We start from the raw sequence: 25,075 nt of genomic DNA, 5'->3' as shown, positions 1-25,075 counted from the left end.
TAGAAAGTCCAAGAAGGATGCAAGTATGATCCTGACTGAGCTATCCTGTCTTCACACAGGAGACTGATTTGGGTAAATAAACTATTGTTTATTCCACCTAAGCCAAGCTTACTTACTTGCCTTTCTAAGCGTATCTCAAATCACCCCTCTTCCATAAAGTCCTTTTAATAAGACCCCAAATAGAGTTAGCATACCTCTTCTCTAAACTCCTATGTTACCCACAGGTGGCAGGCAAACAATTCAGGACTAAATTATATGTATGATTTCTATTATGCTATAGTAATCATAAAATGAAAACTTCCATTTATTCAGTGCATAGTATGTGCCAGGCACTCTGCTTTATGCTTTCCATACATTGCCACCAATATTCCCAGGAGCTCTGTGATGCAGGCCTCAATACATCCATTGTACAGATTAAGAAACTGAGACTTATAGATGTCAAGTACATGACCCCAACCAGACAGCTAGTAAGGACATATGAATCCAGGTCTATATGCTTCCAAATTTCTTTCAAATGCATCATTTTATATCAAATATAAACATTACTTCTTTATTATAACGTGTACTCTTGATATATTATTTTGCAAGCTGTAAACTTCTTTGCTGTTCACACTTTTATTTAATCCTGACTACAATCCTGTTATCAGCTCTATTTGACAAGCAAGGGAATGAAGTCTAGAAAAATTGGGAAAACGCTCAATATCCCATAGTCTGGCAATGAGCTGAGGTGTTTTTATTCCAAGTGCAGGGCTATTTCCACCGCTCTCATGTGCCATGTGCCAAGCTCTGTTCCTCACTGACCTGAAGTCCCTTGAGGGTCTAGACTGTGTTTCGCGCTGCTCCTGTGTCCCCCACAGATCCCAGGTACGCAGCCTGTTGCTTTATTAATTGATTTGCCAAGAAGTAACAAGAATGTCCTCGTGAGGCATCCTGGCCCCAAGGACCTGTAGAACAAAACCCTAGCAATTCTTTTGGGGCTGGGAGGAACTGCCAAGGAGGCATGATTGTGGTTCTTTTAGTGCCACAACTAAATCATGTTCTAGAACAAAAAATGCCTTCCAGTCACTAGTTTTGAAGGTATGATTCCCAATTATCTACAGCAGCTAGCAGAAGCAAATCGCAGTGTGAATTAAGTGACCTGCACATAGTCATGGAATGGACCAGTGGAAGACAGAAAGACAACATCCCTCGCCTCCATCAAAGTCTCTGATTTGAATATCAGTCACTTCCCTGTGACACAGCAGCATCTTATTTATTTAGTCATATCCCACCTCATTTCCCAAAAAACTCAAAGAGGTTTGCAATAGACAAATAGATATAATAACTAAAGATAAAACAGAAACAAGTAAAGACAACTAAGGCTGGAGAAAATGTAAATATAAAAAGGCAAGTTCAAGGAAAAATACTTTGTTAGTCAGAAAGGAAACACTGTCTAAAGCCCAAAAGATTGCAGTGCATTTAAAATAGATTTTTCATGTGTGGGTTTCAGTTGATGAGGTATTTTTAAGAGCTCAGAAACTCCTGTGTGGTTTTACTCCATGCCAGATATTGACCCATAAGAATGATTAAAGCAATGAAACTATAGACTTTCTCCCCAGGATGTGGTCAACACAATGTATTCATGCATCCGTGGTTAAATGGGAGATACATTTTCCTAGTCTAATGTTGCCAAAAGGACCACGTCAATGCTTTGTGCAAAGCAGCACTTTTATTTCAACAAGTCTGAATCATGTCCATTCATTCATTTAGTAAATATTGTGACAACAAATTATCTGCCAGGAACTGTACAATTCACTGGAAATTCGAAGGCAAATAAGACACAGACCCTTTTCTATAAGACTTCTTCATCTAGAGCAGGGGTGTCCAAACTGCGGCCCGTGGGCCAACTGTGGTCCGCAATCCATTGTTAATTGGCCCGCAGCAAATTCCAAAAATATATTTAGTTTACTTAAATAAACCAGGTGAGGCAATACGTACTTCACCTCGAGTGAGTGGCCTGGCTGTTTGTGTATTTTACCACATATGGCCCTTGGTAAAAAATGTTGAAAAAAGTTTTGACACTCCTGATCTAGAGGAACAGACAGGTTTATTAATATATAATCCGCACAACTGTGACACATGTGATTCTAGAGCTATGCATGGAGGCTGTAAAGGCAGAGATCAGGACAACCACTTCACTGAGGTTGGCAGGTGTATTTTATCTTCCAACAAACACACATCCAGTTGCAAGGATACTGGGGCTATAGGTTGAGGGAGCCATTCTCAAGTGCACCCGAGGGAATCTTAGAATAAATAACTTACCTTTGTGACTTGTCAAATATCTCCATATTTCTGATTTGATAGTGTGGAGAAATAAGGCAGGCAAAAGGCAGCAGTGCCAGCTTAAAAATGATGGCCAGCAGAAACAGAATGGTGGAATATATGGAAATACTGTAGCCAATATTTTGTAATATCCAGATTAGTGAGGCTAATTCCTTGGCGTGGCACAGGAGTTTTGTTTTTGGCAATCCTACATTTGATAAACACACCTTCAGAGACGAAATCAACTTTCTCCCTGACTATGCATCCATTCAAATCACCTATTATCATATTTAAAACAAAAATCTAGCAATTTGAGAAAGATAAAAAATGGCAGGTTTATCTGTGGGTGATCAACACCAAAAAAACAGCAGTCCGTAACAAAGGTGACCAAGTATTTTAATACTTTGGAGCTCTGGCACTAATTCAAGAATTTGGAGTAACTTGTTCAGGCTGACCTGGCTGAAGAATACTTTAATGGCAATAAAAATAAATTCATATAAATACTGAAGAATTTACAAAGCAATATGGGGGGAAAGCAACCTGTATTTAGAATTTACTGTGATTGATTCCAGTATGTGTGTCGGGAAAACCCCCAAAGCATGGATCCATGGAAAATCAACACATGCCTGGTGTTAGCTCAAGGTACATGTTGACTTTCTGCTGCAGAAACAAAAGCAGGTAAGGTAAATTTTAAAGAAAATAACCTTCTCTTTTCTTCCTCATATTGAAACATATGTTGGAAGTTGAAGGAGAGAAAAAAAGAAAAAGCTAAGAAATACTGAACACAAGAATTTCATTCAAAAGCTTTTCCGAGGATGTCCTAGAGTCAGTGTAATTCCTGTCCAATTTCCGGGCATCACATGTACTTTTATATTGCTGCATTTTGAGGACAGAGTCAGAAAATGGACTGGAAGCAAAATCAACCATCAAAGAAATATCCTATACAGTGCTCACACGTACCTAGAAGAAGGTAGGGAGTATAGAAACTTTTGTGACAAGAATGAACTAACCAGATTCCTCCTTGACCATTACTTCCAAATGAAGTTAAGCATCGTCTATACTTCCTGGTCCAATAAGGTTTTTCTGTATAAGCCCAGGGCTGCAGTGTATTAAAAATTTAAACTTGCCCTTACAAACCTTACAGGAATCTGAATTAGCTAGAGATTTGGGGCCAACTCGTCATTATTATTTCTTGAACTCTGGATGTTTACGTATGCAGCTCCAAGCTGATTTGCATTCTGCACCAGTTACAGGAATAGATTTGCCAGAAAGTTTTGAAATGTGAGGACAGATAGGCCCTTTCCTGGGTTAAGTCATAGCTCCAGACCTACAGATTTGCCCAGCCAGGCCCTCTAAATATTTTGCAATGAACATTTTGAAACACATGGGTCATTTTGTTCTGGTTTCCAGGCAGTTCTCTTAGGCTAGAGAATTGCAAAAGTTTATGATTTCTCACCGAGGAATGAAATGTGACGCAGTAAAGAAAACTGAAGACATTTAATACCAGATGTTAATGTAAAAATTGGAAAATTGTGGTCCCATGTAACTTTCTGACTCCTGACCCGCAGAAGTCCATCACAGACTAGAAGGCATCATAATTTCTGGCTTCTTCCACTATTAAATTGTGTCTAATTTTTTAAATATAAAATAATAATTCTGAGTGATTTAACTGAAACAATGAGAACACATTGATCTTAAGGTATTTTGTGAACATACTAACAAAGTAATGTAATTCCTTACCATAAAAATCAGAAGTGCAGCCTTTCTAATTTTTTGTATTTTCTAGAAATTAAAAAACTAGTTTGAGGCATGTTTATTTCCTTTGTCTGCACTCCACACCTATCAACTTCATGAAATGCATAGGGGAAGGAAGGCAGCAACTCTTGCTTGTTTGCATTGGGAGGGAAAGATACATTTCTAAAATACATTTCAAAACACTTTGACACTTATTTGCACTCTTTTCCTGAATCTGTACACTTGAGAAATCAAATGACTCTTTTTAGAAGGCAGATGGATTAGTTAGGAATCTTGTGCTTGTGAGGAGAGGTGGGTGTGGAATGAGGAGTTGTAGGTAAGAAGCTCTAGATTTGCTGTGAGATCAGAATGAGTACTAGATTTTTTTTACTTTCTGGTAATATTGGGCAAAGCACTTCACCTCTCTGTGCCTCAATTTCCTCTTCCTAAAAATGGGTTTAAAATGAACATCTTTAACCACTGCTCAAGATTGTTGTAAGGCTCAAAGGATACAGTTTGTGTGAGTACACAAGCTGATACATAAACAGCAAAGTTCTATATAACTATGAAAGAAATCACTCAAGTTCTGTTGTTTCAACTTGAATCCTGAGCAAGCTGAGGCCTAAAAGCCTCTTCAATAAATGGTGCTGGGATAATTGGAAAGCCACATGCAAAAGAATGAAACGCGACTGTTATCTGACACCATAAACAAAAATTATTTCAAAATGGGTTAAAGACCTAAATATAAGACCTGAAACAATAAAATACATAAAGAAAACATAGGTACTAAATTTATGGACCTTGATCTCAGAAAGGCTTTTGTGAACTTGACCCCAGAGACAAGGGAAATAGAAGCAAAAATAAATCAATGGGACTACAACAAACTAAAGAGCTTCAAAGAGCTTCTGGATAGCAAAAAAAAAAAAAAAGGTGCGAAAACAAAAAACGTCAACAACAAAATGGCTACCAACTGAATGGGTGAAGATATTTACAAATAATACCTCTGATAAGGGGCTAATGTACAAAATATATAAAGAACTCTTACAACTCAACAACAAAAAACAAATAATCCAATTAAATAATGGGCAGAGGACCTGAACAGAAAATTCTTCCATGAAGACATACAAATGGCCAACTGATATATGAAAAGATGCTCAACTTCACCAGCTATTAGGGAAATGCAAATCAAAACCACAATGAGATATCACCTCATACCTGGTAGAATAGCTACTATCAATAAGACAAGAAATACCAAGTGTTGGAGAGGATGTGGAGAAAAAGGAACCCTCATTCACTGCTGGTGGGAGTGTATATTGGTACAGCTTCTGGAAAACAGAATGGAGTTCTCTCAAAAAATTAAGAATAGAGCTACCTTATGACCCAGCAATCCCTCTTCTGGGTATCTACCTGAAAAATGTATCCCTATGTTCACTGCATCATTATTCACAGTAGACAAGACATGGAAACAACATAAGTGTCCTTTGATGAATGGATGATTGGATAAATAAGATGTGATACATATATACAATGAACTACTCAGCCATAAAAAAAGATGAAATACTGCCACGGATCTTGAAAGTATCATGCTAAGCAAAAACAGTCAGACAGAAAAGGACAAGAACCATATGATTTTACTCCTGTGGATTATAAAACAGAAAACAACAAACAATTATGACAAACAAACAAGCAAAAACTCATAGACACTGACAACAACTTAGTGGTTGCCAGAGGGGAATGGTGTGGAGAGAGGAAAGAGAAGGTAAAGGGGGCCAAATATATGGTGATGGAAGGATACTAGACGCTGGGTGGTGAGCACAAAGTGCAATATACAGATGATATATTATAGAATTGTACATTTGAAACTTGTATAATGTTGTTAACCAATGTCATCCCAATACATTTAATTAAAAAAAAACAAAACAAAAAAAAACACTCCTCTAAGCCCAGGGACAAGGTAGAAAGAATTTTAAAATGGCTTTCTTTTTACTGGGTAGGAGTGTCTTACCTTTCTTTCTGTATACTTTTGATATTTAAAATGATAAAGAGGAAAAGAGAGTGTGGATATAAGATGTTAGTGAATCATTAGCAAGAAATTGAGTATGTTCAACAGTCAAAAACTCTACTATAGGGTTTAGTACCTTTGTGGTAACCTGAGAGACAGCAGGACACCAGGGGCTGTGCTAGAAAAACACAAACCAGTACAAGAGCCAAACCCCTTCCCCCCAATCAAAAACAATTACAGTCACAACACTGGCAAAAACAGCTCACAGAATGGGTGAGTGAGAAAGGGTGTTTGAGACCACACTGCCTGATTTCTGCATAGATGGACTGGAACACTAGGGCCTGGAGAAGTCGGTGGCATGCCCCATCACACACAACTCAGCTGCATCACTGAGAAGCCAGAGCTCCTGGCCCCTTTTCCAATAAAATGTTCTTGATCTCACACTGACTAAAAAGGAAGTTTTGTTATTCACGTCTCAAATACAATCTACTTTTTTTTTCCTTTGAGGAGTTACATTTATTTTTTCAGAGAGTCATATCATCTTAAGAGATAGATAACTGGAAACTCTTATCTCTCTTCCTCCTCTCTTCTCTCCATTGCTTTCTTCCTCTCTTGTTTTATCTCTTTTGCTTTCTTCATCCCTCTCTCTTTACTTCATAGGTATGTATACCTGGAGACGGATGAAAGAGACAAAGATAGCAGATCTATAATATGTCAGCGGAATGCAATTTGTAATTGCCAGTTAAAGCTCAAAACTTGGACCGAGACTTTAAAAACTCAAGGTTACCAACATGAGTCCTGAATCTAGAAAAAAAAAAAGTTTTCTTTCCAAATAATCTGATAACATTTATGTAAAATTAAAATTTTATTATTCCCCAGTGCACTGCCATCACCAGCCACCCCTCAGGCTCTTTTTCTTCAGGTTCAAAATACTCCCTGGCACTTGTAATCAAATGATCTCGCAATGGGTGTGTGAGCTTATTTGAATCTCATGAGGCCAAAGTAAGCTGATAATGTGTTTCTCTCACAATCATCAACATTATCTGCTTATAAACAGCCTTATTTAATTTGAACTGAATTTACAAACTTGGACCATTCCTAATCTTTCCCATCCCTTACACAAAGATCCAACTCGTTTGTTTTATTCTTGACTTTGATCCTAAGAATGATGTACACTTTCCCCAGGCATATAAAGGAGAGGAAAAAGAAAATCAGTTGACCAATGTAACAAAAACTCTTCCCAATGACTTCCCAATAAAGAAGAGGCAAAACATCAAACACCAACAGTGCCAAAAGATTTACTGAGAGTTTTCAAATCTTTCAAAAATGTTACAGAAAGTGAGCAAACACAGTTAAACTAATCACACATTAGACACTGAAAACTAACATCTGGGTAAGTCTACACAGGCACGTAGGGGGAAAGGGAACATCTATGAGCATTTACTTGCTTAAAGCACTGGATTAGGCTCTTTGACACATGCTTCATTTGATTCCATTCTGGAAAAATTATCCCAGACTTGGAAATTAAGGCAAAAAAAACAAAACAAAACAAAAAACAAACAAAAAACCCCACTAGGATTGTGTGATCTATTAATATCATGCTAGTCCAATATTCATCAAGACCACCCAGGATCAAGACCAACACAAATCAGGCTATCAGACTCTCTCGGGAAATACAACTTTGTTTGACTAATTCAATAGGGACCAGATTTAGAACCCTATAAAGTTGAAGGTTGATTTGTAAAAATTGAAAAGGCATGAGGATGATTTAGTTTTGCTTTTGGTAGGGAAATTCACCTCCAAGGTTTTAGTTTTATTTCCCTATAGGGGGAACACTAGCCAGTTTTATATTTCATATAAAACCCTAACCAGTTTTACATCTTACTTTCCAATCTCATTTCATCAAGGCCTTTCCCACTGACTAGTTAAATTCTCGTTCCTCACATTCTCTTCAAATTGCTCTGGTATTCTGATGAGTCAAATGGAACTTAACTCATCATATATTCATATGAGAATTATGTTTTTAATGATTTGAGAATTTGTGCTTTGACAATCCTCCACCAACCACATAAGGTAGATAGTATATCCTCATTTTACAGAGAAAGAACCTGAGTCTCAGAGAAGGCACATTACCTGCCCAACCTTATAGAGGTAAGAAGAAATAGAGCTAGAGATTAAACACAAACCTCCCTGAATTCATTTATGGGAACTACACTGATCATTCACATTTGGACTGGAACATCTCCAAAAAAAAAAATCAACCTCACCTGCGTATGTTTATACATTGGAATTATAAACATTACAGCTGAATACCAAAAGCAACTAACTCTATATGACCTAAGCCTGAATATTTAAGTAGTACTTGAAGAGAATGTTTATTAATTTGTTTGGTTTCAAATTGAAATTTTAAAAACAGGAAGTGTTGAAAGGATTTGCCCATTCATTATATATGGAATACTGTCATTCAAGTGTGAAATTCCAGTGCTTTGATACTACCATTAATGGTTCTGGATGACACAGGGCAAATTACTACTGAGGTTGTTATAAAAGTCATTGAAAAGTATTTAGAATACTTAGTAGATAACCTCTTTTTGACATTTCATGAACATTCTGAATAAACTTGACCAAATTACCAGCCAATCCCACCATAAAGATGCTCAATCTACTTGGGCTGTAGGACAAGTAGAAAAATGAGGAACACCAACACACTCTTCTATTCTTTAGGCATGAAGGTGATTTTGTTCTCACTGAACACACAGGTTGATATCAACACTGGGGAGCGACAAACTCCTCTTAGTCTGAGAGTACCTTAGTACATTTTAAACCTTAAAAGTGTATCTCGGGAAAGGCTCATCTTGCATATATGTTTGTCTCTCAACAAACATGCTTTTCAGCTGGGATATATAACTTTGGAATGCATGCCTTTATCCACCTGAAGATCCATTCAATGTATAAGAAGATTTACAAGTTTTTCCCCAAAAGAAGATCCTAAATTCAGGTCAGTTGGTATCTAGGTTGATACAAACCAGTGCTTGTATTGTGAGGGGTTTTTCTGGCAAATCACTTTTTAGATAGTGACCATCTGGCTTGGTTTCCAGTAGAGCACACCTCCATTTCACAGCACCAGCAGCTGTCCGCCACAGATTTAAGTTAAGTGAGGCAATCTGCCCCATTCCTAGCCCCTGATCCCAAACTCCAGAGCCAGATGAATTTCAGCTCCAGGTGAAGTGAAAGGATAACTATGTGGTTGACATTCATCTTGACTCACAGTTTTACTGTTTTATCCTGGCTAACGCTGCTCACGGTTTCTGTGGTTTCCTTACATAAATTTTCAATCCAGCTAGTGCTATTATACGGTGTCTTTTCCACCCCTGACGTTGGGGGTGGATTTTTAGCTCGCATATTTTTCCCAGATGTGATAAGCTCTCCATAGCCCTCTTGGTGAGCAAAAGCATATCCAGATCTTCTTGAGCTTGATCTACGAGTGTGAGGCCTTCGGCTACGTAGTGGCCTTGCCTTCTTTTGAGCCTTCTGCCACTGGCGGATCTGGAAAGGAAGGAGACCCAGAGTGAGACGGGACATCCAGATGCTAGGCTCCAGCAGTGGGCCACTTGGTGAAGTGAAAGCCTCTTCAGTAAAAACAACATCAACAATAATAAAATATCATTGCAAAACATCATTGCAAAGTTTTTCACCTAAAAATGAAGACTTTTTCTGCCTAAAAGATTACACTGGGCACTGGTTAGTTTTTATTTCTATCAAGGGACTATTAAGTAAGTGAGAAGTGTTAAGGCAAATTTCATTCTTGTCTCCATCTCATACATCCATCTTAAATGAATAGAAACATACTTTTATACAGAAAGGTTTTCTGACATGCACCATCCAAACACAGTCAGTATAACAATTTATAGTCCCATTTCCCACCCCCCAAAAGTCCTTTTCCTTCTCTTTGAAAGATTCTCAGGATCCAATAGTCAGTAGTAATTAGATAAGGGCAAAAGTTAGAGAATGAGAATCAGAAATTTCCAATTCTTGTACAGGTCAATGTATCATGAGATTTTCAGGGTTTTGAGATTTCTTGGGGATTTTTTTTTTTTTTTTTTTTTTTTGTATGTGGGCTTTTGAAGAGGTCAACACCATTTGGGTGAGTTTCAATATTTCTTTCATTTCCCTATAAAGCTGGGGAGAAAAAGAGGCAAGGTTTGGTGTAAGCCAAATCAGTTCTCTGATTCATCTCCTTGCTTGGAGTCTCGGTTTTGTGTCAGAAGAAAGCTGTAAAGCCGAAAATCATGATCTGACTAAATACAGAAAGAAATGAGCATCATCTTTCTTCTTTCAGCTCATCCATCATTTTCTTGATTTACATAAAAATGAGCTTGCAGAGCCAAAGGGAAAGGACAGATATAACAGGAGACACTGTGAATCATTTCTGAAGGAAACTTTTCATATTTTGGCCCCAGAATGTGAGGGATACCATGACAAGGCAAGTTCTGCCTCAGTTTCTCTCAGCATCATTGGCTTGGTCACTCACCCCATCAATGTATTTCCCCTTTTCATGATGTGGCTACAAATGTGTGTCTCCCCTTTCTTTCTCCTTTTCTCTTTTTATGGGTTCTAACCTAACTTGACGCTGTCCTGCTTATATTCCTCTTCCCATGAAATACTGTTAATCCCTTGGTTTGGGTATTTCTATAATCTGGTTTTTCTATTTTCCTTCTAAACTGTATATTTTCCAATCCATCTGTTATGCTGCTGTTCCCTTTCTTACTTGGTTCAGAAAGTAACATCTCCCCTATGTTTTTGAATCTGCTACTATATTTCTACAAATATAGAACCCCTGCACTGTATACCTTGATTGTTTCTCTTTTCCTGTGCCCTTGTTTCCCCTCCTCCCTGTCAATAACTTCCCCTGTAGCTTGCCTTTGTCTTAAGAGCAATTGCCCAAAATCCTGCCAGAGAGCTCCTTTTTAAAAAGTCAATTTTAAAAAATATCCAACTTAACTTGTAATTTCTGACTCCTCACCCATGTTTATTCTAGACATTTATCTTTAGTGGCACTCACAAGGCTAGTCCTTTCAGATACAGGATATTCCATCTGTGCACCTATGGATGTTTGTCCATGCAAAGTGCATTGGCCCTTCCGTGGTCTTCTGATCAGCAGTGAAGGACACAATTCCAAGAGCCAAGACCCAGCCCTGCAAGTACGCATCAGCACTATAGCTTACCTGATCACTCAGTGTTGGGAATAAATCCACCTTCAAAAATCTGAATGCCAACACAGGCATAACTGAAGCCACTGTTGTTAGGAGAATAACAAGCCAGACGCACATCTGGGACAAGGAATGCCGTGCATTTCCTATTGTTGAAGAAAAATATATATTGTGGTTATAAACAGAATTGAATTACTGAATTAAGAGGCTCATTGTCAATCCCATGAGATCTTTTTTGAAATGTTGAGATTTGGACTACCAAGGGAGAACCATGAGGTGTTTTCTCCAGGATACAGTACGTTCAATGGGGATGAGGAGAAGTCATGAGTGGTGAGATAACTCTTGGGAACTGCTCTGTGACCTGATCACTGGGAGGCTGTCAGATGGAGCCAAGCTTTCTTTTATCCAGGCTCAGTCCCGCTTCACTCATGAAGCATTATTCTCTCATCCAGCCTCAAGATCCTTTGACTACAAACCAGCCATTATTTCTAAAAGGCATATTTACCTTGGCAGTTGAGACATATACACCATCTTGAGCTAAGGAGAAAGGGGGATAGGGTGGGGGAGAAGCTAGTGGTTGGACTTCAAAGGGGAAGAAGGTATTCACATGGAGATGGAGAAGCAAATGTCTGGTAAACAAATGTTTGCGGGGGGGGGGGGGGGGGGCACCTATAACACTGGGTTGGTCACACAGAGGGCTTTGATCAAGCAGCCTTGCTAGTTCCCTCCCTCTGTATCACAACTAGTTCATGCTATCTCACTTCCTGGAGCAGGTCCTTTATCTAAATTCTTTTAGGCAGTCAGGGGAAAGGTCCAAGATTCTTCTTGAGTCTTGTTTCTTAAAAAATAACCAGCTTAAAATAAAATATCCCCTCAAAAGGCGCATTTCTGGCATGGCAGACTCTGTTCCCCCTCACTATCTATCGTATCAAAACTACAAAATATATGTCTTGGACGCAGGTACAATTTCAAATAATGGTCTTGGTGACTGGCTATGTCATAAAAGGTGAGCTTTATCTACTACAGGGCCAACCTTTCCAATTGAGACAACAGCCCAAAAAAACCTGCCTCAATGGGACTTGCTGATCTCTCTGACTTTCACTCAGTTGTAAGGTACTCAAGATTCCCAGGAGATCATGAATGCTCCCGAGTTTGTGCAAAGAGTATTCCTCTCACTGGGAAACCACAGATGCAACCACCCATCGCGATAGTGCACAGATAGTAGTGAAATTCATTTCCAGGCTTAGAGCCAGTTTCCTTATTTTATACTCACACCTCATCTACTGGGATGTTTGTTTAAACAAAGCAATAAGGGTCAGCGAGGAAGACAGACAAGTTCTACGGAAGATGTCAACCCTACTTATATCACCAAAGTAAACTTTTGTTCCTGTTGGTTTTCTAGGGATTTACCCTGATACCTCCAATTACCCAGGTTCCGCTAGAGTGTTAACACCATTTGAATGGGCTTTGGGGATGACGGCTTGGATGTTGATTGGTATGCCTGCATTTTCTGGCTTTGGAGGATAGACTCTGCCTACCAAAAAGCGGTTGATTCCAGTTGCCGGGCAGAAACAAACTTGATTCAATAAATTAAATGTCTCTTTGAGCTGCTTGAAGCTCAGTACCCTGAGGCACGGCTAGAAAAAAACCAAGCTTCGCTTTAAAACCACACTCCTGTTTGCTGCTGGCTACTAAGGAAAACATTTTTTTGTTGTTGTTCTTAAACCTCAATGTTGATCTAACTTTTGAAAAGTCTCATTGGAGTGCAGTAATTAATTCCTGGAATGACACGTACTTAGCTGGAGAGAGTGGTCCCCACACAAACTACTTTCTCCAGTTGCGGCATTCCAGGCTCATTACACATGCTAGAATGCTCTCATAGGACTGGGAATCTTCTGGTCAATGCACTGAACTTTCAAATTTGGCAACCAGAAAAAACAAAACAAAACAAAAAAACACACACAAACTTAAAAATAGTTTTAACATCTTTCTTTCCTAATACACTTATTCTTATTCATAACCATCATGTTTCTACATGGCTGGAATCTTTTGGTAAACAAAGTATTAACATTACATATTAAGAGTGGTACAATTAAGACTTCCATGTACACACAGGGCAAGGCAAAAGTTGAAGAATAACATTCTTAAGTGTATGAGGGCACTTAAATGCGATTACAATTTCAGGTGTCTTTGCATCATTGGAAACATATAACACTATAGTTGCTCTTATTTTACTTTCTACATGAATCAATCTTCTAAGAATTTGTTTGTAGACTGGATTCCTCAACTAGTAGATGCAAATCTGTCTTGCTTGATTGAACTCAAGAAGATTGTCACTGTGCATCTCTCCTTTCCAGCTTGCTGGGATAAACTCAGAAACATCACTGTTACCAACTTACCTCACACACCCTAGAGATTTCAAAACTTCTGAGAAAGTATATTACCATGTTTCTCCGAATATAAGACCAGATCTTACATTAAGGTTTACTCCAAAAGACGCATTTGGGCTTATGTTCAGGGGATGTCATCCTGAAAAATCATGCTAGGGCTTATTTTCAAGTTAGGTCTTATTTTCGGGGAAACACGGTAGTAGCCCCACTGTATAAAGTTCAGTGGCCCTTGCTATAGAGCCTACTCTTCTTGCCACTTAATGTCCTGCAATTTTTAGAAGGCTCTAGATGTCTTTCTTATATAAATGCAAATAAGTTCCACTGGTAAACTTTGGCAGAGATGTTAGAGATAATGTGGCATGAAAGGCAGAGCCTACCATTTCTTTCTCTTTCCTCTGTTAATAACGAACTTTTCACAAGTATTCAGGTAGCCCTGATATATGTGCTGTGCTTCTTGTTTGCAAAGGGGCAGTTTACTGCCTCTGGGCTGTTGGAAATCTGTAAGCAGCTATCTTAGTGATTCTTCTTCAGCTGGTAGGGACTCATCTTTTGGAGACCTTTTCAAGCCTAGAAGCCTTCAGATACTTCCAATGTAATTAATTCCTAGAGAAAGGATTATTGGTCATCCCTAGTCCCACCCGACATAGAACATAAATTATCGACAGATAAATAACCACATGACACTAGGTCCCAGTAGATAGTAGAATTCACTTACCAACGAACGGAAACTGGTTTGGAAAGATGCCAAAGATGCCATTACTGTGCATTGCAAATAAAATGGAGAAATAAGTGGCAATGCTGCCCCAGATGAAGACGTGATTAATAGCAGTCCAGTAACTGGTGTCCAAGGCTACCTGTAAATAAAGTCAAATGCAAAGGGGAGATCTTTGAGGATTAAAAGAGTGTCATTTTACTGAGTGGTGTTTTCCCATAACTGCCCTGTGAAAAAATGGTTGCACCTGTTTAGCTACCAGCCAACTACAGGCACTCCCACTTTTTATACAACATGAGATTGACTTGACATTTCTACTAGACAACTGACTTTGGAACTAATATCTGCAAGCCATTATATCTGCCAAGGTTGAGTCAGAATCAGGAGATAAAATGTTCAATTACTTTTAAGAGAGAAATAAGAAAGTAGAATGGTAAATTGCTTTCAAAACTTTTCTGTTGGAAAAATATATTCTGTAGTGAGCAAGTGCAATATACTATTATCTGTACATAAATTTTCACGTGGCCATTTTTACACAGGCATAATTTGTTTTACATCAATATTCAAAGTCATTTTGATGACTCTTTCTCTAAAATTATTCAAATAACAACAAAGACAAATCCTTAATACTCTTTTGGCATACCATTCAGAAGCTGGGGTTCATGGTGACCTGGGAATATGTTCATAAGCCCTTCTCCCTTCCAATAACTTGTAGCTGAAAAAAGCGTAGCTGTCTATCGGAGAGTCAAGGAAGCCACTGATGAAAATGAACTATTGAGTTTTCAGTAAAAAAAAAAAAAAAAAAAAAAAAAAAGTAGGTTCTGGCATCATATTTGCATCTCAGAGGTCCCAAATGTACCAAGTGAAGGTTTGTATTTCTTGCAGAGTCTGGTACAAAACCACAGATTTCTCACCTGCCTGAGGGACCCTACCTACTACCTATATACTAAATAGATCCTTCTCTGCATATGGAGATATACTTCCCCTTCCCACTTGAAGTTTACTGTCCTTTAAAAGGTTGGTCCATTAAAAGAATGCTGGCAGCCTTGGATGTCAACTGCAAGGGTTATAAAAGGACAGCCTTTTCTGTCCTCAAGAGGCTTGACAGCAGAAAGGCCTGATATCCATGTGTCGTGCAGGGGACCCTGCTCGGTCTCTGTTCCCGCTCCCCGCAAGAGAACGCAGGACATGGTGAGGCCAAAAAGGAACACCCACGGAGCCATAAGTAGGGGAGTCATACCACTATATTTTCTCTGGCGGCACTATACTCTCACTGGAGGCTGGATCCACACTGTCCGCAAACCGCCATCCGCACTTGCCAGCCCAGCCGCCATCTCCTTGCTAGCCCCCATTCTTTCTCTCTCTCTCTGCTAGTGTAGCCACAGCAGTTATATTAGTGGCCAATGGCTCACTGGTTACAGCTGACAGCCAACTAGCCACAGCTGATGTCCATGCAATCACAATTGATGGCCATTTACTACCTGAGCCAGCACCTATCTATGTGAGGCTGAGAGCCTGGAAACTGCTTTCTGGAGCTCTGTCCCCACACCATGCCTCAGCAAAGAGATGCTGGTTTTTCAGTTTGTTTGACTACCAAGAAATTAGACCAAAATCTCCAACTGTACCTTCTACCACCTGTTGGTTCATTAGTATCAAAAGACAGCAATAGCCTGGACTATGTGAGTATGAGTAGGCAAAGAAAAATCAGAACCAATTTAAGACTCAACTGAAAAAACAACAAGAACAGGTGGCTCTTATTGAGGCAGAACTAATGGAAAAGACAGACAAGCACTATAACCAAAAAAAAAAAAAAGAAAAAAAGAAAAGAAAAGAAAAAGTAATGAGAACTCTTAAGGGAATGCAATTAGATCCCAGAAAAAAATCTGGAAGAAAAAGAGCATTATTCTGAATTTAAAAATTCAATAGAGAAACCAAATAAGAACAGTCACTGATGAGAACTGAGTTAATAGTCTGGAAAAAACAAATGGAAATAATATCTCACAAGAGAAAGCAAAAACTTGAAGAAATGGAAACCATGTGCAAAAAGATATGACACAGGAATGGCAAATTCATAGATGTCAAACCATGGGACAAATGTACAATTTTTTTTTAAAAAAAGCCATCTTAGAGAGAAAAAAAAATAAACAGAGAAGTAACGATCAAAAAAATGACAGTAGAAAACTGCTGTTATAACAAACAGCAAAGATTTTCAGATGGGGGTGTGGCACTCTGAATCTTAGGCAAATTAATGACATAAGTTACATTCTGGTGACATTTATGAAGTCCAGAGATAAAGAACACAAGTTTCTAGACAGAGAAGATATTACAAAGGAAAGAGAATCAACTTAATATCAAACTGCTACACGGAAACTGGGATATAGTGGAACAACATTTACTAAGTTCCTAAAGAAAAAGGCTCTTACTCAAGAACCTTATGCTCATCCAATACATCATTTAAATGTAAAGACAGAGAAAGAAAACTTTGAGTTCAAAAGTATAATATCTGGGTGCCCTTTCTGAAGAAATTACTCAAGGAAATTGCTGCAACCAAATAAAAATTAAATCAGAAAAAAGATCTCAAAATAGCAGAAGAGAAAGAACATAAAAATGATGGTGAGCAATGATTCTTGTAAATTTATAGTTTGCTCTAAATGACTAATAATGTGTGAACTTCAATATTAATTTATAAAGAATTTTGCAACCATCAAAACATGTAAAAGGAGCATTTAATAATAACCTGGAACTAGAATTCTAAATTATTAACATGCAAAAATTGGGGAGGGGATAGGTGCAGGAAAGGAGAAGTAAAGTAAAAACATTTCCAAAATTGTTTAATTTAGAGTTGAATGAGGGAAGGTGCAGAATAGAATGGTGAAACATTAGGTGGAGGATATAGTTATTATTTAGTTTTTGGTATATTAGTATAGAAATAGAGATTTAAATGACTATGACTATTTAAATAGTATCATACTAAAATAGGGAGAAATCACTGGTAAATGGGAGTACACTAGTAAAACTTGTAAATTATTCATGACAAGCAGGGTATTTAAAAACCACAGTGCATTCAAGTATGTAAAGGAACAAACGGAAATAAAAAGGTAGAGTTAAAACTTAAAAATCACATGAGAGGAACAAGATGAAATACATAAGTCATTATAAGAGAATGAGTTGCTTAACTCCCTTATCAAAGGAGAAAACTAATAGAATGAGATTAAAAAAAAGGAATGGAAATGAAAGGATGGAACCAGATTATATACTAGGCAAATGCAGACTAAAAATAGCAAGAAAAGTAAAACATATTCAAAATTGAAATTTAAATAAGGATATTTTATCATGAAAAAAAAGACAAAAGCTACAAAGAACAAATAATGATTGAGAACCATTATGTGGCAAATTATAGAAAATAAAATCTCCTTGAAATACAAAGAGGGCTTGACAAGGATCATAAGCACAATGGAAAACGTTAGTACACTTCTCTCAGCTTTTGACAAGCCTGGTGGTGGAGGTGATTATTCACGGGAAGTCAGTGGCTGATCTGCCGTCCAAAGCGGTCAGAGCCGAGCTGTAAGAGGTGGTAACAGCAATGTTTTCTCTACAACGACGCAGCGACGTGGTTGGGTGCTGCTTCCCGTGGGTAGGCCTAGCTGTGGTCCTCCCTCTTTCATTTGTCCTCCTGAGGATTCTGGAGCTACCTAGTAGCTTTTAATAAACCTTTTTTTACTTTTTTTTTTTTTTTTACTTAAAGAAGTCTCTGTTGTTTGTAACTACAGTCTTTTTGGAAATTAATATGGCAATATTTATGAAATTTAGTGTAAATTTAATATACACACTCTCTGACCCAGCAGTGGAAAAAAAAAAAAAAAAAACATACCATTTTTTTATTCATCCGATTGGTGCAAGTCAGGAGTCTGACTCCAGAAATTTCATTTCTAGGAATTTATCTGACAGTATGTAAAATATATGTACTAGTATATGATATATACATGGCAGCATTGCTTCAATAACAAAAACGAAAGAAAGAAAGGAAAGAAACATCTTGAATGTCTATCAAAGGAGAATGGATGAATAAATCATTATATATCTAAATTATAAAATTTTGTGCAGCTCTTAAAAAGCTTAAGGTAGGCCTGAATGTGTTGATTTGGAAAGCTGTCCAGCACATCTCATTAAATGAGAAAAGCATATTACAGAATAATATGCATAGCTATGATCCCTTTTTCTTGAATACGTGTGTGTGTCTCAAAGCAAAGAAAAAAATATGGAACAATTAAGCTATGAGTATCATAGTAGTAGTTAACCAGGAGAATATAGGTAAGGAAAGGAAATGGTTCATTTTATTTTAAACACTTCTATATTGTTTGAAATGTTAAAAGGAACATTTTATAATTCAAAGAATTGAAAAAAAAAAAAAACACCTGTCATTAAAAAAAAAAATAGTGTGCTGAAGTTTGGCCTATAGCCGGACAGATACATGAGACTTACAACTAATTATAGAACATGGAAATTTCATGGGGATTGTTACCACAATGACAAGTTAAGCTTAGAGAGGAAAGCCACTGTCAAAGTGAGCTTATTCACAAAATTCCTTCTTTTTCTACATATTAAGGACAGCAGTTTCTGATTGAAGCCAAAATTGCTGAGTTTTCATGGTTATAAACATTTACACACTTGGGTCTTGGAATTCTACGGTAAAGTAGACATTTTTAGGGCTTCTTAGAAATAAAGATAAATGTTAGACTAAAATGACAGGAATTAAGAATTTATATATTCCTCAAGTTGAAATTTTGATGTTGAGAAAGGATCTGTGTATTTCTCATCTATTACTAGTTTCTTTCTTATTTTATTTGAGGATGATATTGGTGTCCTAGGTACCCCCTCAAAGAAGAAAGAGGTGGACCATGAGTTCCCTGTAGCTACTATAGATTTGCGGGGGACCATAGCTTCCAGTCATCTTTATAGGAAAGGGAGGTGCACATGGCTTTGGAGTTGGGGATCTGAGGTCAGATCTGTGTTAAAATCCTGGTCTGCCACTTTCTGTGTGACTTGAACTGTAACAAGTCTATTTTTTCATCTGTGGTAATAGTGTCTATGTTTCAGAGGAGTAACTGTGAAGAGGAGTAAATAAGATAATGGGATTATCTCAGTAATAATTCATTTACATAGTAAATATTCAATTTATGGGAGCTGCTCTTGTTACTCTGAAAACCAGAAACCCTGAAAGAGGCAAATGGACCAAGTTTGCTTTCAGGGTCTATACCCTCTCCTTTCTCTATTCTTCCAGATATTCTCCTTCTGCCAAGCCCCAATGCTTCTAGCTTTATGACTTCTCTCTTTATTTCTCCTATATAAACAAGAAAGTATCTGGTATCTTGCTTTATGCTCAGTGCAATCCCTTTGTTCTCATATTTGTTGAAAACTTGCATTTTAACGCATCTTACTCTAAAATAAGACTTTGTCACAGACAACACTGAAGTCAGATAGGTCTAGCTGGGTTCCAGTCCTGTTCTAGGACTCACCGTGTGATCTCAGGTAAGTTGTTTATCCTCTCTGAGCTTCATCTGTAAAAAGGGACAGTAATACCTACTGCATAATGGTATTACAAGGACTGAGTATAATGCATGATATTACTCATAGTCATTATGATTATTCAGGTTCTGAAGGCTAAAGCCAATGACAGGCTTCCTTTAGTCATCTAGAGTGAGATGGGCATGCAACTAATACAGTAGGGATAGTTGGGTACCTCAACCAAATTCTTCCCACTTCCTTTGCCCAACTTTAACCTCTCTCTTCATATGCTTCCACCCTTACATTCATTCAATAGAGCTCATTTGTATCTGGCACTGTAATTTAAATTGAAGTACAGTAATAAACGAAGCATGCCAGATGTTGGAAACTGGTATCCATTCTCATCTTTTCTGTTTCTAGGCCACCATCTCTATCTTGGATCTCTCATACCTTATTCTCCTGCCCAGAAACTTTCTCAGTTTCCTGGTGTTTCAGGCCCCTCCAGCTCTCAGAATTAATGGTGAGGGCATGAAGGAATCAGGTGGAGGAGAAATCTACGGGATGGAAATATGTGAATAAGATTTAGAGGACTTCAATCCTGTAACATGGCAAAGAGATCACAGCCACCAATGGTGAGACCCAGCACCTTCACTTTTGAAATACAACTCCACGTGTGTGCACTGCTGCTTCTCAACTGTGACTAATTACCCTGCAGCCCAGTAATAATTGTGCTGTAGGAAATGCTTGCCTCACAGTTGTCGTAGAACACTCACAAATGCATTTATTAAAGGACATTTATTTGGGAAATAAGACTACTGAATCCTAGTCCTAAACTTGCAATGCAATCACTGTGTTATCTTGGGAAAATCTTTGAACCCAGTTTGTTAGATCAATTTTATTGAAAGTTATACCTGTTATGGCTTTAACATATGACCACCAATTCTTTGAAACTCCTCTCTCTAGGCAATGGAGTTTAATTCTCTTCCCTTTGAATGCGGGCAGGACTAAGTGACTCACTTCAGTCCATTCCTAAAAAAGAAAAAACCCAGGGACATTCTACAAAATACCTAACCACTATACTCTTCAAAAGTGTCAAGGTCCTTAAAGACAAGGAAAGATTATAGAACTGCTAGAGATGGAAGGAGACCAAGGAGACGTGACCACTAAATGCAATGTGGGATCCTGGATTCTGGTACAGAAAAAGGTCATTAATGGAAAAATTGAGAGTATCTGTAGTTCAGTTAATAGTACTGTAGTAACATTAATTTCATAGTTTGACCACTGCACAATAGCTATGTAAGATGTTAATGTTAACATTAGAGAGAAGCTAGGTGGACCACAGTTGCCCTTAAGGAGCTGGAAGGCAGAGACTGGATCTTAGAGAGACAAATGGTGAATTAGGCCTGAACCAGACAGACCTGGATATCCCTACCCAACGCATCCTGAATGAGGGATCTGTGGTTACTTTGAGTTCTAAGTATGAATACCTCTGAGAAAGCATGGGTATCATTCTTACAAAATTTTGATAACCAAGGTAAGAAATTTTGAATAGTTTATTTGAAAAACTCAGAATTACAGAATGCAAAATTCTGTGATCTTTTCTGTAACTACATAATATTTTTAAAATAAGGTTGTTTCTACGATCCCTCTACTTGTGAAAAAAGCAGAAATGTAATTGTGACATCCAACTGTAACAAGAACTGTGTGATTTATGGGGGGAAAACTCCTAAATCTAAAGTTACTATAGAAACATAGCATTGGCATTGCTGTGATAGCACAAAGGAAACAATTTAGAGATAAGCAAAAGGAAAGAGAGGAAAAGATACATAAGAATACCAACAGACATTTTTTTAATTAAAAAGGTAAAGTTAACCAAAATTGTAGAGTTAATTGTGAAAACCAGTTTCACGAAAAAGATATAGTGTCTGTCATATCTACAATAAATTGTCCAGGTAGTTTTTCACCCTTACTTATATAGCAGATGATGTTAAGGACAGTTTGAAGAATAGTTTCCCTTTGCTTTTTTCTTCAGATATTGGCCCTTTACCTCAGTTACTACCTTTCAAATCATCTCTTGGAGTACTGAGTAATAGGTCTGACCTGGAGGTGAATAAGCTGTTACCACTAAAAAGATGTCTCTGTACACCTCACAACTGCCCTTCCTACTGGAAGGAGAATCGAGAGAGCTGGAAATGTACCCTCATGACAAGGAGTAAATCACCCAACTCTGTGGACTGGAACTATAAGAGTACACACAGAGTTTGCTCAGTGATCAAAAGGAAACAGAGCAAAACATAGCTCAAAACAATACAATGGCAAGACCTACAAGAAAAGATGGAGCAATAATTTCTTGTGAAGTGATATAGACCTTATCCTTATATTGGACTCTATGGAAGCTACGTCGGATGCTATGTCAGATGCTTCCAAGTCATGCCATGATTTCCTCCTGTGCTCCAAAATTGAACATAGAGGCACTAGGCTTGGAGGGTTCACAAAGCATCAGTATGCTTTATTTAGTTGTGAAACAGACAAACTGAACCCTTTTTCGAGTGGAGAAATCTGATTCTGCTTTTGGATGCTACCTGTCTGATTCTGAATTTTGAACTGTCAAGATGTCAAATATTAGATGGCTTTCATATGGACTTAATGATAATCACATAAATGGGCCAACGGATGGCAGAGATGCCCTTTAAAAGCAATATGTTCACATTCAATCCATTGAATCTATTTAATACTTATTGAATCATGAAGAGAAAGTCTATGTTTAATGAGATGCTTTGTTGGACATGAGCAGTTAAGATTTGTAAAAGAGATTGTTTGTTGGATAGAAAAAGGACTGACCAAAGGCAATTCAAACTCTATAAAAATTAAGCTCTTGATTCATACTTGCCCCTTAAAAACAAAGAAATGCAAACAAACAAACAAAAACAAAACAAAAATAAAAAACAGAATTCACTATTCTCTGTACCCACCCAGAGCAACAGATTTTAATGGCTCAGAAAGCTTTTGGGACAACTAACTCCATATCTAATAGTATTGTCCACCATTTGAATTTAAAAGGAAATAGAAGCATAACTCAAGATGCCCAGAGGAAGAAGATCAATGGAACCCTAAAAATCATCCCCACCAGAAGAGCTTCTCCAAACTTCAGATTCGGAGGTACCACAGATATAATATTGAACCTCTTGAATAATTCCAAGGAAAGGTATTGCCAAATAAACTTTAGATTTCACTTTAAAACCTGGAAATCATTAAGTCTTCTAGAAATCATGGGGAAGTTTCTCTCTGTGTTATACGTGGAAAAATTTCTTCTTCAAACACCAGTAGGAAGTTTTTGTATAATCATATCTCTTTACATGCAGTGCTCAACGCCAAGAAGCGATTCATTGTGAGGTTTTTACTAACTGGAGGCTATCGTCAGCTAATGCAAATTCCCCACATCTGGTAATTTACGTTAAAACTTTGTGCTTTCTTTTGCTCTCTTTTTTTTTTCAGTTTTATGAGAAATAATTGATATACATCACTATATAAGTATGAAGTTTCGATTTACATATATTGTGAAATGATCACCACAAGAGGTTCATCTAACATTCATCTCAAAATGTGTAGTTAAAAGGAAAATCCCAGTATTCCTTTAGGATTTTGTTCCCCCAAGAAGTTGACAAAACGAGTCAACCATGAACCAGATTTTTAGAAGTTGTAAAGCCTTCAAGTTCAGATGTTTTCAGCAACAGGATTACCTGCACACTGACCACAATGACCAGAGATGTGGCCATTGTCACTGCAAAAGACTGGTAGTCGGCGATGTGCTGCCCGTCTTCTCCAACCACATTGCAAAAGGCCCCATAGGGGATGAAGAAAAGGGTGAATGAGGTATAGATTCCGTGCACCAAGCAGATGAAAAATTTATGCTTGTTAAAAAGTAGATTCAGCTGTCCAGGTTTGTAGAGCTGGGGACACTCCATGCTGTTCTGGTCATTCACATCCTATAAACAGAGTGTTACTTCAGTGGAAGAGGCTTGAGGAGAAGTCAGAGAGGCCCTGAATTCCCTACCTCCAGAAATAGCAAGTGCATGTCTAAGCATGCCCTCATGTGCACTACTCATCTTGTTTGCATTCCCACAATAACCCAGAGGATACTAAAATGATCCCTATTTTATAAAGGAGGAGTCTGAGTTTCCAAGAGAGATTCATGAGAGGTTTCACAGCTCTTATAGCAGAACCAGAACATGACTTGTACCCGGATATTTGGCTTCAAATTGAAGTTTGTTTCCTATACTCTCCTGCAGCTGCACTCGTGCTCCCAGAATTCTAGTATATCATTTGCCGTCAATGGGCCCCCAGGGGTTAACTGCCAAGGCAGTGAGTGGTAGTGACTAGGTGAAGGCAGCAGAGCAAGAACTGCAGAGTTAGACCTGGCCAGTCAGAGTTCTCAACTTCAGGGGGAGGGAGAGCAGGAAGAAGGGAACAGGGAAAGGGAGAAATAGCATGTGGGATTCTAGGTGGGAAGGGAGCTTAACCTGAAGAGCTGAGTTTTGAACCCAGTGAGGATTCCAATGGCAGTTACCTGGTGTTTAGGACAATGAGTTTCCAAAGAATGAGATGGTGTCAAGTTTGGCCCCAACAGGGGTCCTGGGAGAAATTAAAATAGTGCTTCTCAAACTTAATGCGCATACCACCCACCTGGGGAGCAGGTTATGATTCAGTAGGTCTGGAGTGGGGCCTGAGATTCTGCATTTCCAACCAACTCCAAAGTAATGCTGTGAGCACCAAAGCCAAATGCCAAAAGCAAAAAGGAGGGCAAGGACATCAGAGGAGCATGGGTGGAGGAGAAGCAGCCAAAGAGGAAGGAGCACAGGCATGAACTCTGGGGGAGACCAAGTCTGCCTTCCTGCTTGTGGGCTGGCTTGGGCCTTGCTGAATGGCGTGCCATGAAGATCACTGACATATTGTCTTCAGGAAGTCCTATTTTGAGATCTGCTGGAGCTTGTTTCCCCAGCCCAGTGACTGATGGGATTATATGTGCACAGGCTTTGTAGCCATACAATCCTGAATTCAAATCCCAGCTCTGCAGCTTAGCAGGTGTGCAGCCTTCAACCTGTTACTGAACCTGTCTGAGTCTCGGTTTCTTCACTTACAGAAATCATTAACAGTGGTCCTGTGAGGGAGGTGCAGTTAACATTTCTGTAAGTGAGGATGTATTCAGCAGAGAGTTCTTGCC

At 38.3% G+C, this 25,075-nt stretch overlaps 1 protein-coding gene across 7 annotated transcripts in view; it reads right to left on the bottom strand.

The window, feature by feature from the left end:
- Window positions 1-7,319: 7,319 nt before the first annotated feature.
- ATP8B4 (ATPase phospholipid transporting 8B4 (putative)) overlaps window positions 7,320-25,075 on the bottom strand; it is a 197,608-nt gene continuing 179,852 nt past the window's right edge. For all 7 annotated transcript variants that reach the window (XM_074327762.1, XM_074327761.1, XM_074327760.1 and 4 more), the window contains 4 exons: window positions 23,595-23,840; window positions 14,353-14,491; window positions 11,263-11,393; window positions 7,320-9,583 (listed from right to left, as the gene is read on the bottom strand). In XM_074327762.1, coding sequence (XP_074183863.1) covers window positions 9,302-9,583; window positions 11,263-11,393; window positions 14,353-14,491; window positions 23,595-23,840 — 798 coding nt within the window. In that variant the 3' untranslated portion in view covers window positions 7,320-9,301. The remainder of the gene's footprint in view (window positions 9,584-11,262; window positions 11,394-14,352; window positions 14,492-23,594; window positions 23,841-25,075) is intronic.

This window comes from Rhinolophus sinicus, linkage group LG03 (genome assembly GCF_036562045.2).
Source record: "Rhinolophus sinicus isolate RSC01 linkage group LG03, ASM3656204v1, whole genome shotgun sequence".
NCBI classification, from domain to species: domain Eukaryota; kingdom Metazoa; phylum Chordata; class Mammalia; order Chiroptera; family Rhinolophidae; genus Rhinolophus; species Rhinolophus sinicus.
This window is presented reverse-complemented; position numbering and strand designations above follow the sequence as displayed.